The sequence below is a fragment of the Pteronotus mesoamericanus genome, unplaced genomic scaffold, assembly GCF_021234165.1.
Source record: "Pteronotus mesoamericanus isolate MK-2021 breed Mesoamerican mustached bat unplaced genomic scaffold, CSHL_Meso_final contig_73, whole genome shotgun sequence".
NCBI lineage: Eukaryota > Metazoa > Chordata > Mammalia > Chiroptera > Mormoopidae > Pteronotus > Pteronotus mesoamericanus.
This window is the reverse complement of record NW_026555245.1, coordinates 16,295,605-16,310,518: the sequence shown is the minus strand read 5'-3', so window position 1 is coordinate 16,310,518 and position 14,914 is coordinate 16,295,605. Positions and strand designations below refer to the sequence as shown.

General features: G+C 41.5%; 2 protein-coding genes across 2 annotated transcripts in view; one reads left to right on the top strand and one right to left on the bottom strand.

The window, feature by feature from the left end:
- The first annotated feature begins 369 nt into the window (after nt 1-369).
- TJP2 (tight junction protein 2) overlaps nt 370-14,914 on the top strand; it is a 93,345-nt gene continuing 78,800 nt past the window's right edge. Inside the window, exon 1 of the mRNA XM_054583046.1 lies at nt 370-490. The gene's annotated coding sequence lies outside the window, so the exon portion shown is untranslated. The remainder of the gene's footprint in view (nt 491-14,914) is intronic.
- LOC129078276 (elongation factor 1-alpha 1-like) lies at nt 9,410-11,153 on the bottom strand. The gene has a single exon (XM_054583047.1). The coding sequence runs from the start codon at nt 11,086-11,088 to the stop codon at nt 9,700-9,702; it is 1,389 nt and encodes a 462-aa protein (XP_054439022.1). The 5' UTR covers nt 11,089-11,153; the 3' UTR covers nt 9,410-9,699.

Here is a 14,914-nt window from a genome sequence, read left to right as displayed (position 1 = left end):
AAATATTAGGCTAAGTCAAAGAAGCCAGGCACAAAGGATCACAATTATATGAGTTCATTTATATGAAATCTCCAGAAGAGCTATAAATCTATAGAGACAAAAATTTAGATTGGTGGTTGCTTAGGGCCAGGATGTGAAGAGGAGAGGGAATTAAGAGGATGGTGGGTAACATCTGAGGGGTTTCTTTTTTGGAAATAGTGAAGACGTTCTAAGATGGGTTGCGATGCTGGTTACACAACTCTGTGAATATACTAAAAGCCGTACCATAAGTGGGTGAACAGTACAGTAGGTGAACTTAAGGACATTTCTCAAGATCTCACGATGCCAGTCATGACCGTGTTGGGTTTTGAACAACGCTGTTTTTTTCAGGGTGAGGAGCACTGCGTTATTGTCATCTCCCTGCGAGTGGGCCTGGCAGCCTGGCTGTCCCTCCTGGCACAGGTGCTCCACAAAACACAGACTTCCGCCGGCGGACAGCCTGCTGCACCAGGTACTTGCTTTGCTTTTTGTTTGTTTGTTTCTCATCAATCTGGTAACAACCTTTCCTCCACCAAAAATTGATGTAAATTATTTCACATCCTTGAGGCCATCAAGTCCACCATTTTCAAGGTTTCTAATAAAGAAATTACTTAATATCAAAGAAAATGTAATTGTAACATCCTATTTACTAAATAACTGGAACATCTTGCCTGCATTTATGGCCAGCATCGATAGATATAACTTTGGGTGAATGTTAATTGAGGTTCTTCTTGGCTAAAGCATATAAATTCAACTGCTGTGGTTCAGAATAAATGTTTACCAAGGTATTTCGGTGTTTGTAGTTATAGGTCATCCTGGTAGGTGACATTTTTCCCATTGTCTTCGAGGTAGCAGAATTATATAAAAGAAATCAGTCACACTGACTTCTAAAGATTAGTTATGTACAAGCTTTTAGTGAAAGATTAAGAGTGAGTATTATCTATTTACTGATTCAATTTTAAGTATGAATTAGATGAAATTTACAAGGTATTAAATTTTATTTGGACAGATGCTGGGATGTTCTTAGTTACACTTTAACCCCTGATCATAGACCGGTCTATGATGGCTGGCTGGAAGGGAGTTGGAATTTTTTTTTCCATGGGCTTGTTTTGTTATTCCTGTCTGTTTAAGTCCCTGCTGAGGTGGATTCCAGCTACAGGTCAGAGCTGGGGTTTAGTGGAGTGTGAATAGAACACAGATGTTCAAATCCCAGCGCTCCTGCTTTCTGATTGTGTGATATTGGGCACCTGTTTTAATTTCTTTGCGCCCCAGATCCTTCATCTGTAAAAAAGGAATGTTAACATAATTATAAATGAGTTAGCATATAGCACATACCAGCACCTACCAAGGGCTTTCTTGGAATCTCGTTGTCCAAATGGGAACGCTTGAATGGGAAAGTGCTCAGTCCCCACTGATCCCGACAGTGCGGGGAATGGGTTTGTGTATGAGATGATCTCTATGGAGCTCTTAAAGGTTCCAGACACAAGAAGACATATTTGCCCAGACTCCAGATGTGATTTTCCTAAAAAATGTCAAGGTAGAATCTATTGATGGAGTCAAATGAGTTAGAGAGATAGCGTGGAATGTGACAAAGTGGGGTTGAAGCTGACCCTGTCTGTTGGAGGGAAGGCTTTTTCTAAGTCAAGCAGAATCCCTCCTGATAAATACCTGCCTGGTTCTCATTTCCTGTAGTAGTAACCACACCCCCTTCCACATCAGTTTGGTTTCCTGTGTCAGTGCCTTATTGCAAAGCTCAGTTATGTGTCAACACTGAAGGCTGCCTTTCTAGGATGAATTAGGCTCTGGCAAGCCTGGGAAGTGAGGATTTTTCCCAGAGCATCCACATTGCCCCAGTTTCAGATCCAGTAAATATTTATTAAGGGCCTTTTATTTGCCAGGCACAGGGCATGGTGCTTTCACCCATATCACCCATACTGTTTATTCTCAGAACAACCCTGAGAGGATTACTAGCTCCCTTTTGCAAACAAGGAAAGTGAGATTCAATGGTTTTAAGTGATTTCCCCAAGATTGCACAGCCCCTAACTCCCAAGTTCAGTGAGATTCCCATAATACTAGCAGGTTCTATACTAACTCTTCAGAGCTTGGAACTGAACACCTCAACTCAGATAGTAAACAGGTTTTTCTCAAGGGCCAGTTCTGATCAATTGGTAAGGGCTGCCCCGAGTAAGGATTCATAGGCCAAGTTCATTGAGCGAGAATGTTGGGATCCATTAGCAATGTCGGGCATGGGTAGGTGAAGGTGCCTTAGAAGCTGCTCTTGACCTGAGGCTTCTGATCATCAGCCTCTACCTGTTCTACCCTCCTTTTCAATCTTGGAGTCTGGAGGGCAATATTTGCCTGGCGTTTGTTTCTTGATACTTCAGGGGGCTTTGTGACCACTTTTCTGACATGGCAAAATCATCTTCACCTCTTTGCCTTCAGAAAGGATGCTAAGAGTGTGGGCAGAGGCTCACTTCCTAGACATGGATTCTCATTATTAGGCAATTTTAGGTACCTTAGAGTTATCACCAAGTCATCCCATAATGTGGGCTTGGAAAAAGTGAGTTGTAACTGAAAGCTTAAAACTTTGACTCCTATGCACCTGGGAGCCCCTCTTCAGGCCTCTCTCCCTTTGGGGCCCCTTAGACTGCAGTAATACTTGAGGAGCTCATATTGAAGAGCTTCTCATATTGAATTGGAGAAACCCAGAATAGGGGTTCTTAAACTTGGGCCGCATCTGAATAACCTGGAGGGTTTATTAAAAAATAGATTCCTGAGCCCCGGCTCCAGAGCTCCTGCTTTAGTCAGCCTGGGGTGAGGGCCAGGAATTGGCGTTTGTAACACGTCCCCAACAGGCTGATGCTTCTGGCGTCCAGACCACACTCTGAGAACCACTAACCTTTAACAGCTGCCTTAGAGCATAGGCTTGTTTGTGGATGCTGTGTGTGGCCAGTTTCCCTCGCTGTGATGAAGAGATCCTTCAACTTTTAATGAGCATGTTGCACAGCACTGCCTGAGGGAAATTGAGAGGAATATAAAGGCTTGTCCTGGGGGACATGGGACTCTAATTTGGAATCAGTAATCGCATTACCATGTGGAAAGGGCTGCCCTTGCCCCTCACGGTGCGTGTGAGCAGAAGGTCTTAGGCAGGGACCAAGTGAGCGGAGGCCTCCTGTAGGAAGTGACATTTGAGAGGGAACTTGAGGAGGAAAGGGGAGAGAAGAAGCTCCAGAGAAGAGACTGTACATCAGAGAGCCTGGAGATGCTGCATTAGGCTAGAAGAAAAGTTTTGTGTTTGTGGTGAGAATTCCATTGTAATTCCAGTAATAAAAATGAAAGCTTCATGTTTTTTAATGTATTTATTTTTATTTTTACCCGAGGGAATGTCCATTGATTTTAGAGAGGGGTAAGGGTAGGAGAGAGAGGGAGAGAAACATCAATTGCTTGCCTCCTGTACGTTCCCTGACTGGGAACCAAACCCACAACCCAGGCATGTGCCTTGACTGGGGATTGAACCCAGAGCCTTTCAGTTTATGGGCTGACACTCAACTAACTGAGCCACACTGGCCAGGGTGAAAGCTTTATGTTTATTTGGGTGCTATTATAATATAATTGCTACTGTGCCAAACATTTTACCTGAATTGTCTTTATTTAATGCTTATACCCATCTTCTAAAGTGTCAGTCCAACTGTAATCCCAATTTGTACTTGTTTTCTAGGGCTGCAGTAAAAAAGTACCTCAAACTGGGTAGCTTAAACAATACAAATTTATTGTCTCAGTTCTAGAGGTTAGAAGTCTAATATGAAGCAGTTGGCAGGGTTGGTTCCTTCGGAGGGCTGTGGGGGAAGGATCTGTTCCAGCCCTCTATCCTTGGCTTGTAGAGGGCATCTTCCCTCTGAGGGTCTTGCTGGGTCTAAATTTCCCCTTTGTATAAAGATACCAGTCATAATGGATTAGGGACCACCTTAAGGACATCATTTTAACTTGATTACCTCTGTAAAATAAAGACTCTATCTCCAAATACAGTCACATTCTGAGGTGCTGGGGGTTAGGACTTCAACATGTTAATTTTGAGGGATCACAATACTATGATAACACAGATGGAGAAATGGAAGCTCGGAGAGTTTAGATAAGCTGCCCAAATCATACAGCCATTAGGCCGAACCATGTAAACCTGGACATTTTTATGGGTCAAAAACAGTCAAATAGTGGCAATGTCATAGGTTAAACCCAAGAAGCAGAAGAACTGAGACTTGTTGAGACACAGATCGGTCTTTCATGGTTGTGCCCTTTCACCCAGTGCTTTACTGGCTTCTGGTGTTTTCTTTGTTTCTGCCGTGTTTCTCGTGGTTCACTGGGAAACGCAGCAATGTGGAGAGGGGGGACTAAGCTGCTAGTTATAGTTAGTCTGTTAGTCTGTTAGTCCTGTTAGTCTGAGGTTCTTAAATTTCTGAATAAGATACTTTTATATTACAGGTTTCTATCATATATGTTTAGGAAAACTGTGGGAAATTATGAAACGTTTAAAACTCATGAAAGAAAGGGGTTATATTTTTTCAAGATGATGTTCCATTTTTCTTAAAATGTTAAGATGTTTATTTAAATGTTCAATACCTGTAAATGCACAGATTATCTGAGTATAGATGTCCTATTCTTGATTTCCTTCTCAAACTAGCCTAAGTGCTTATAAACAATATGTTAACCTTACACTTGTATTATAAGTACATTTACTTGGGATTTTTTTTCGGCATTGAGGGATTTCAACAACTTAATTTCTAGCCAGAGGGATTTTAGACAAGTGGTTTTGTCAAGACCCACACAATAATTCCATATTTCCCTCTCTAAGTATTTAAAATAAAAAGAGCATCACTTCAAATACTTGTCTATAAAGACTTTGTCATGTTAGCAATTCCAGCAGACTTTCATCATGAGAAATTGGCATTCAACTTAAGTGGAAGAGAAATAAAAATAGAATGGGTTTATTCTTACTTTCAAATGTTTTTGTTATAGTCTAACATGTTTTCCAAACAAAAATTAGAGTGCATGGCTTACTCATGAGATCAACAAGACAAGTGTTGGCCACCAGGCCTATCTCTGGAAATCTGAGATGTCTGAACATTTGAAGTATAGCACACACATGAGTAATACTCAAAAGCTAGCTTCTAAAACTTCAATGTAATTATACTCCTGCACGTTGAAGACAATCCAGAACTTGTACGAATTACAAGATGACTAGGGGATTGCATTTCTCCCCGCTCATCTTCCGTAGCCACCACCCGCCCTTCTCTCCAACACCTTTTCCTCCACCTACTCCAGCCACTTCAGGGCCGAGTAACTGGTTTCAGGTACCTTGTGGGCTAGGTGCTGCGCTCCCTGAGGAAATCCTGATGGTGTCCAGCTCTTCCCTGGCTGGGAGTTCTGTCCAGTGTGCCGTCCGCAGTCGCGGTGCTGAGCGGCTGCCCGCGTCGGGTCCCTGGTGGTGCGGCTGGGTGGGGGCGCCCGGAGGCAGCTCGCTGTGCGATTCCCATGGAACCTGGTAAAACTGAGGGGAAGAATTGGCAACTAGCTTCTGGTTGGGAGAGGAGTCATCATTGGAGTCCCGATTTTGGTACAGTGTCACGTTTTTATCTGTTGCGTTGTTGATGACAGCAGTTTTCAATTCAGCCAAATTTTCGTTTACAAGTAATCTAGTTGTATAGTGAGATTAGACAGAACACCTTGGACAGGATTTCCCCACATAACATAATTATAGTGATGTTTGAAATAATTATTGATTTTTGAGAACATGTAACTATTATTATTAATAGTTGATATTAGTATTGTAATATAATTACTGATGCTCAAAAAATTAAAATAAGTATATATATGATTATTCTGACTTCAGATGTTAAGTCTGGTTACTAATATAACTCTTTGGAAGAGGCTTCATAGTATGTTAAATTTCTCTCTTCTGATGGCTTTAGCTCTGCAGAACACATACAGTAAGAAAGAGGGGTGCTTTCTAAAGACTGAGAACAAGAATCAAAATACTTCATCAGCAGGAAGATGGTTCCAGCAGAGGCAGATAGCTAGGATTTCTTCCAAAAAGCAATAGAAATATACTTTATGTGATTTACTTTTTTCCTGTTGTTTTTTTAATTTTTTTAATTTATAAATCATGTTTATTCTATTACAGTTGTCTCAGTTTTTACCCCTTTACTCCCCTCCTCTTGTCTCACCCCCACCCCCTGCTCCCACAGTCAGTTCCCACTCTATTGTCCATGTCCATGGGTCACTCACACATGTTCTTTGTCTAGTCCCTTCCCCTTCTTTCCACCATTGTCCTCTTTCCCCCTCCCCTCTGGTCACTTTCAGTCTGCCATGTCTCCGTGCCTGTGGTTTATTTTGTTCGTTAGTTTATTTTGTTGAATAGAGTCCACTTATAGATGAGATCGTATGGTATTTGTCTTTCACCGACTGGCTTATGTCACTTAGCTTAATATTTTCCAGTTCCATCCATATTGTCGCAAAAGGTAGGAGTTTCATCTCTCTCTTTCTTTCTTTCTTGCTTAAATGCAGATTGATGTTATTTATTTTTTTAAATGTCAAAGTTAATTATAAAATATTAAAAAAATGTAAAACCATTATAAAGTCTCAGCAATTAAACCAACATGACCCCTACACAGAAATAATCAAGTAGATCAATGAAATATAGTGAGCATTCTAGAGACAAACGTATATATCTGACAATGTAATATATGATTCAGTTGATATTTCAAATCAATAGGTAAAATAAGGCTTATTCAACAAATAAGGTGCATGGACCACTATTACTTGAAATAAAACAAATATAGAGCTCTATTTCACACATTATACAAGAAATATTCAGTGAGTTAAATATCAATATGTAGAATCTAAGGAGTTTTAGAAGAAAATAGAACTAATATTTTTCATGACCTGAAGTAAAATATTCAACCCCAGAAGCTATAAAGTAAATATTGACAATATGACTATATTAAACATTTAACTAGTAATTTACATATTAAAAAAGTTAAAGGACAAGGAATAGAATAGAAAAGTATTTGCAACACATCTAAAACATGATTAATAGGTATTTTTCTTTTTTGTTTATTTGTTTTCAGGAGAAAAAGTTCTACAAACCTTTAATCAATAAATGAATAAAGAATACCAAAAAGTCATTTGAAGTTTTTTTTTAAAAAAATAGAAATAGGCAAGAAATATACTAAAACAGGTTTAGTTTCAACAAATAGTAAAGGAATAATTAAAATAACATCATTGTCACACTCAGATTAATGAGTATTACAAATATTGGTAATATCAAGTATTGGCAACTCTGGAAGGAACTGGGTATTCATAGAAACTTTTTCTTCATCTTAAAGCAGTCCCTTTAGCATATTTTGCAGTGCTGGTTTGGTGGAGGTGTAGTCTTTTAGCCTTCTTTTGTCTGGGAAACTCCTTATTTGGCCTTCTATTTTAATTGACAGCCTTGCTGGGTAGAGCAGTCTTGGTTGGAGGCCTTTGTTTTTCATGACTTCGAATATTTCTTGCCATTCCCTTTTGGCTTACAGTGTTTCTGTTCAGAAGTCAGCTGCTAGCTGTATCCGGGCTCCCTTTTATGTTACTACTTCTTTCTCCCTTGCTGCCTTTAGGATTCTCTGTTTGTCTTTGATATTTGCCATTTTAATGATGATGTGTCTTGGAGTGGGCGTCATTGGGTTCCTCTTGAATGGGACCCTCTGTGCTTCCTGGACTTGTGTGACTTTTTCTGTCCTCCAATTAGGGAAGTTTTCCATCATTACTTTTTCAAACAGGTTCTCTATTCCTTGTTCCTCATCTCCTTCTGGTATCCCTATTATACAGATATTATTACGTTTCAGGTTGTCCTGCATTTCCCTAAATGCCTCTTCATTCTTTTTGAGTCTTTTTTCATTTTCTTGCTCTTTCTGGGAGCTTTTTTCTACCTTGTCCTCCAGCTCGCTGATTCATTCCTCTACTTCATCTAGCCTGCTTTTGATTCTTTCTACTGTGTTCTTCAATTCAGAAATTGTATTCTTCATTTCCTCTTGTCTCTTATTGATAGTTTCTATGACCTTTTTCATGCTGATATAGTTTGCAGTAAGTTCCTCATAGTTTCCCTGTAGTTTTTGGTAATTCTCTCTGAGCTCACTGAGTTCATTGAGCTTCCTTAGAACCATTGTTTGGAACTCAATCTCTGATAGTTTACTTGCCTCTATTTCATTTAGTTCTCTTTCTGGGTATTCCTCCTTTCCTTCAACGGGGGGGTATTTCTTTGTCTTCCCATTATTTGTGAGACTATTCTCTTTTGCTTCTGCTTCTGAAGTTGATCTGTCTTGATTTCCTGACTTTGTGGTGTGAACTTCTATGGTAGGAGACCACTGCTTTTACTTTGTGGATCTGCCTCTGATGATGTCTGAATGTCATCCCTGTCTGACTTTAGGCAGTCTGTTCGAGACTTCCAGTAATCTCCTGTTTGTGGCTTTCTCCTTCAGCTGTTAATCTCAGAAATACACTTTATGTGATTTAGTGTACAGAATGTAAATGGAGAGCTCTAAATCTCTTGGACATAAATCTTGATGGATTTGTTTAAAAACTTGGATAATAATTTTATAATAGTTTTAAGAGTCAGGAAAAGCTGAAAGCCCCATACATTCCTGAAATTGAGTGAAAGTTTTTCACTCTTGTGTTAATCTCAGTCTCATATCCCAGGTTAGCAAAGAATTGGATGTACCTTCCATGCACTGATTTTGTTCCTGTGGCTCCACCCCCTGCTTGCTTCTCTTGGAGTGGCGCAGGTTAGCTTGGTGCAGCCTTGGCCTCCCTAAGAACACAGCCAGGCGAGCTTTACCAGACAGCATGAGACACAAATGCTCAGGGACCAAAAGCAGCAGGCCGAATCACGCCATTTATTCATTTATTCAACTTGAAAACACACAGCAAGAAGTAAGAGGAAAGACAATAGGACATTTTAATATAATTAGGTTGGGATACAGATAGGGTACAAGGTCTGCAGGTGTGGGACCCTGTGCTTGCAATGTTCACAGGTCCTGTGTCTCTGCAGTATCTGCTTTCCCTGATGACGGTGTGATCACAGAGACCAGAGCTTGAACGAGGTTGAACGAGGGTCTCAGCAGATAGAAGGTATCTGAAGCCAACTTACGCCTGCTCTGTCAGAGGAATGCAGGGCAAGAATGCCTGGCCAATAGCCAGAGCTCACCCACAATCTGTGTTTTGCCTGTGTTTTAGCACAGAGTGTATTTGGGGCTCGAATTGGACGTACTGGGTGTCACCAATGGGTAATCAGTTTAGGGATGACATAGCTGTCAACAGAGGTAACATGAGCTGAGCTTTATAGATGATTAATATATTTTTTTTTCTCATTAAACTGTTTTAATGGGTCTCAAAATTCTGTGACAGATTTTGGTCAAGTTGTTTCCATTAAAAAGTACTGATTTTAAAAACTAATAACTTAAAAACTGCCACACACAAAAAAACCAAATGGTCCACAAAACATTCTCCTTTCCTTCTGAAGGTTTTACGATGCATTGTAATCATTAACCAGTCCTTTACTATTAAACTTAAGTGGCCAATTGAGACAAACAGTTCTGAGACCGTTCTTCCACCACTGATTAAGACTGGGGTGGGAGGTGTTAGGGATAATATTCATTTAGCCTTCTGAGCTTTCTGGGCAGACTTGGTGACTTTGCCAGCTCCAGCTGCCTTCTTGTCCACTGCTTTGATGACACCAACAGCAACTGTCTGTCTCATGTCACGAACAGCAAAGCGGCCCAGAGGGGGATAGTCAGAGAAGCTTTCAGCACACATGGGCTTGCCAGGAACCATATCAACAATGGCAGCATCACCAGATTTCAAAAACTTCGGGCCATCTTCCAGCTTTTTCCCAGAACGACGATCAATCTTCTCCTTCAGCTCAGCAAATTTGCAAGCAATATGAGCTGTGTGACAATCCAGAACAGGTGCATAACCAGCACTGATTTGGCCAGGATGGTTGAGGATAATCACCTGAGCTGTGAAGCCAGCTGCTTCCATTGGTGGGTCATTTTTGCTGTCACCAGCCACATTGCCACGACGAACATCTTTGACAGACACGTTCTTGACATTGAAGCCCACATTGTCCCCAGGAAGAGCTTCACTCAAAGCTTCATGGTGCATTTCAACAGATTTGACTTCAGTTGTAACATTGATTGGAGCAAAGGTGACCACCATGCTAGGTTTGAGAACACAAGTCTCCACTCGGCCCACAGGGACAGTACCAATACCACCAATTTTGTAGACGTCCTGGAGGGGCAGACGCAGGGGCTTGTCAGTTGGACGAGTTGGTGGCAGGATGCAATCCAGAGCTTCAAGCAGTGTGGTTCCACTGGCACTGCCATCTTTGCGGGTGACTTTCCATCCCTTGAACCAAGGCATGTTAGCACTTGGCTCCAGCATGTTGTCGCCATTCCAACCAGAAATTGGCACAAATGCTACTGTGTCAGGGTTGTAGCCAATTTTCTTAATGTAGGTGCTGACTTCTTTAACAATTTCCTCATATCTCTTCTGGCTGTAGGGAGGCTCAGTGGAATCCATTTTGTTAACACCAACAATCAGCTGTTTCACACCGAGTGTGTAAGCCAGAAGGGCATGCTCACGGGTCTGCCCATTCTTGGAGATCCCTGCTTCAAACTCACCAACGCCAGCAGCAACAATAAGGACAGCACAATCAGCCTGAGATGTGCCTGTAATCATGTTTTTGATAAAGTCTCTGTGTCCTGGGGCATCAATGATGGTCACGTAATACTTGCTGGTTTCGAACTTCCATAGGGAGATATCAATGGTGATACCACGCTCACGTTCAGCTTTCAGTTTATCCAAGACCCAGGCATACTTGAAGGAGCCCTTCCCCATCTCAGCAGCCTCTTTCTCAAATTTTTCGATGGTTCTCTTGTCGATCCCACCACATTTGTAGATCAGATGGCCAGTGGTGGTAGACTTGCCGGAATCTACGTGTCCAATGACGACAATGTTGATGTGAGTCTTTTCCTTTCCCATTTTGGCTTTGATTTAGTGGTGGTTTTCTCGACACCTGTGTTCTGGCGGCAAACCCATTGCGAAAAAGAAGCTCTAGATGATTAATATTTTATTAAATAGAAAATATTTATCATTAACAATAAAAATGTTATATAATATTTTATACTGATATATCTAAAATATAACTATAAGTGAAATGTTTATTAAAGTAAGTTTATTTTATATTAAATATGATTACTATTTAAGATTTACTTTGTCCTTCCGTCCCCTTCTATTAATAAGTAACACTCTCATTTCTCATATAGATGAAAGTTTCATTCTTTTCATCTATATTTAACACACAAATGCTCGTTATTCTGTTTACCTTTAACACATCTTACAGTTACTAACTTACTATCTACACTAGATACGTCTTATAAATATTGCCTGAATCTTACAAGCTACTTGCTTCCTCATTATCACTGCAAAAAAACCCTGAGCAGTTTTGTCTTTCTGTTTTTTCTCCTGTCCCCTATACCAATTTTAAAAAGAACGTTAGATACAAGAATTTATTTATCAGGTTATAGTACTACATTTACACAAATGGTATATTATGCAGATAAAAATGATGATACAGCTCTCTATTTATTGCCATGGAAAAATAGTCAAGCAATACTCTTAAGTGGAATAACAGTTAGCAGAAGAGCATGTCCAGTAGAGCCCAACTGTGTGACATTGCATATGATACCTACATGCGTACCTGTTCAGGGAGGTACCTGGAAGGATGCTTCTCCAGTTACTAACAGTTTGCTTGGGATGGTGACATTTTAATTGCATTTTGCTACATTTTTATGATCTATGGTATGGTTTGGGTAAACATATATCATTTATATAAAACAAATATTTGGATAGATATCATTTATATAAAAATGATTGAAATCCAAATTATGTCTGTATACAAAATATATGTAAATAAACCCAACAAAAAGAACTGTAGGATGGGATGTTTTCTTTTGTTAACCAAAGACAACATTTTGCAAAGAGAGAATTATTTTCTGACCTTCAAAATGTTTTACTTTCCTTCAAAGTGGTAATCTTCCTGTCGTGTGTCAGAGACTCTTAACACTGTTTCTTTAGCAGAATTTTCCAAACCCACCTCATAATGCAACTCATCGGAGGATGAATGCTAAAAATATCAATTCCTCAGGCCCCTTTCAGACCCACTGAATCCGAACCTCAGGGGACAGGGCTTGGATGCGTCAGGTGATTCTTATCATCACAGAAATTTAGGACTCTGTGCTATGGAAAGAGAATGCTACCAACCACACTTTCTATTTTTGCTGAATGCCTCCTGGAAGCACCGGGTCCGGGCCCAGCTGCCTTTGTTTTAAGAGGCTGTGCTAATTTGCATGGCTGCCCTGGAAAACAATCTGTTTGCAGCATTTTTCTAAGGTCCCTTTCAGGTCTGAGACTTCTCTGAAAATCTAGGAGACTCTTCAACAACTTTAATCTGTGTCCATCAGGGATACTGAATTCTTAGGGTTAGAGGATTCTGGTGATAATTTTTTTTTTAAAGCAATTCAGGTGTTGCCAGAGGCCTCGCTGGTTTCCCTGGAGGACGGTGTGCCTCATGCAGACAATCCCCTGGGACTCTCTCACCTTAGATTCCCTCCCACGCCTGTGAGAGGAGGGCCTTTTTACCTAGTGAAAATATGAACTTACTATGTGTGTGCGTGTTTTTAAGGTATTTATTTAAGGAGAGGGAGCTCTGAAATCCAGGTAGACACCAGAATCACATTTGATTTAAGGGTTCTAATTTACTAGCTCATGGGCTGGAGTCAAATGGCATTTGTGGCATTTACCTTTTTAATGTTGCACTGGAAGTTCCACAAACATGATGCCGCCACATTGTTCAAGTGCTGTGTCCGGCAGAAACTGTCTTGAGTTCTGTTAAAAGGAGCCAAAGCGGGCACTGGCCAGGTGGCTCTTGATTAGTTAGAGCACCATCCCAATACACCAAGGTTGTGGCTTTGATTCCTGTCAGGGCACATACAAGAATAAACTAATGAATGCATAAATAAGTGAAACAACAAATCAATGTTTTGCCCCTTCCTCTCTTTCTCTAAAAGCAATTAATTAAAAAAGGGAGCCAAAGGGAAACAACAGTAACAACAACAAAGCCCACCTCTTCCTCCACGCCACGCAATTGTCTTATGGCCATAGAGGCAGTGAACACAGGGGACAGAGAGCGGTGATGGGAAGGGGCTTTGAATCTGACAGACCTGAGTTTGGATTCTCACCCACCGCCTGCTCCATGATGACCTCTCACCTTTTCTTCCCGGAAGCGCATTTTTCTCATCTCTAAAATATGGTAGTAATAGCAAATATGCAGGGGCACTGTGAGGATTTACACTAAATGAGCTATCCCTGACTGGTGTGGGTTGGGTGCCGGCCCGCAGGCCGAAAGGTCGCCTGTTTGATTCCCGGTCAGGACACATGCCTGGGTTGTGGGTTCAGTCCCTGGTCAGTGTGTGTGAGAGGTAACCGATAGATGTTTCTCTTTCACATCAATGTTTCTCTCCCTTTCTTTCCCTTTATCTAAAAATAAATAAATAAAATCTGTTAAAAAATGAGCTAAAAGAGTGTTTGAAAGCTTTGGGCATATAACATTCATTTAATTGATCATTGTTTATCAGTGCTTTTTTTCCTGAATGTAGGGTTAAGAAGTGGTGTCTGTCCCTGAAAGAGTGTGGATTTCAAATAGCCTGCAATGCAGGCAGTAGTAAAATTATAAAAGCTGTGGAAACACGGAGCACAGTGCCTCTGAGGACCCGGGACAGCCTGCACAGTGCAGAGCTCTCTCCCTAGCAGGGTCTGTCTAGACCAGCCTGTGCTCTAAAAGGTGCTTCTAGGATCTCCAGGCTTGGAATTGAATTACAATCTGCCTCAGCCCTGGTTGACCAAGCTGACCTTGACCTCTGCCTGCCAGCCTACACGTTCCCAGCCCAGCCCGGCCTGGCCTGGCCCCATAAGTCCCCTCAGAGTCCACTCAGAGCGCACACGGGCAGCCTGGTACCACGAGGCGAGCCCTTCCCACCAGAACTCCCCATTAATACCAGTGCAGGACCTCCTCAGACGCACAATCCCTCCAGCTCACAGCTGGCTCTGAATTGCATTGCTAGTTTTTTGGTCAACTTTGTGGCCAGCTAAACCCGTCATGTGCCCAGAAACACCATGGGGAGGGTGCCGGGGTTTGGCATTTATGCCATTGGTAGGCGGAGACGAGGGTGGATGGGAGGCACCATCCACTGAGAACCCAGAACCTTCTCTCCCTCTAAGTCTGATTGCTTTGTTTTCATCACTTTTGCACTTACTGTAACTTCTTTTCGTTGTAGTGTTAATAACAGCCATGCCAATGTATTACCAATAGTAATAGTACTACTACTACTACTAATGTTGAAAAGGGAGCGATGTAGGTAATAGTTTGGCATACTCTCTCTTTCTCCTGTAGTCCTTCTCTAGGTTTCTTGTACCCTAAGCAGACTTCCCACTGGCCCCATCTTTTCATACCTTTGCACTGTGCTCTCAAACAATTGTTTCATAGTAAGCAAAACACTCAGCTGGGCTCAGTCTCTTTGCTTTAACTTGGCGCTCTTCTGAGGCACTGCTTTCTGGTAGCCCCCTTAAGGGGTGCTCCCTACTTTGGATGGAAACAGATCTAAGCGGGAGCTGGCTCTGTGGTCCGGGCAGAGAAGCTTGAGCAAAGGCCCTGGGACAGGAATGCGCTTGACAGGGTCTCAACAGCAACAGCCATGAAGGCAGGCCAGTGTGGCCCCAGGAAGTAAGCCTGGGAAAGTGGCGGATGAGT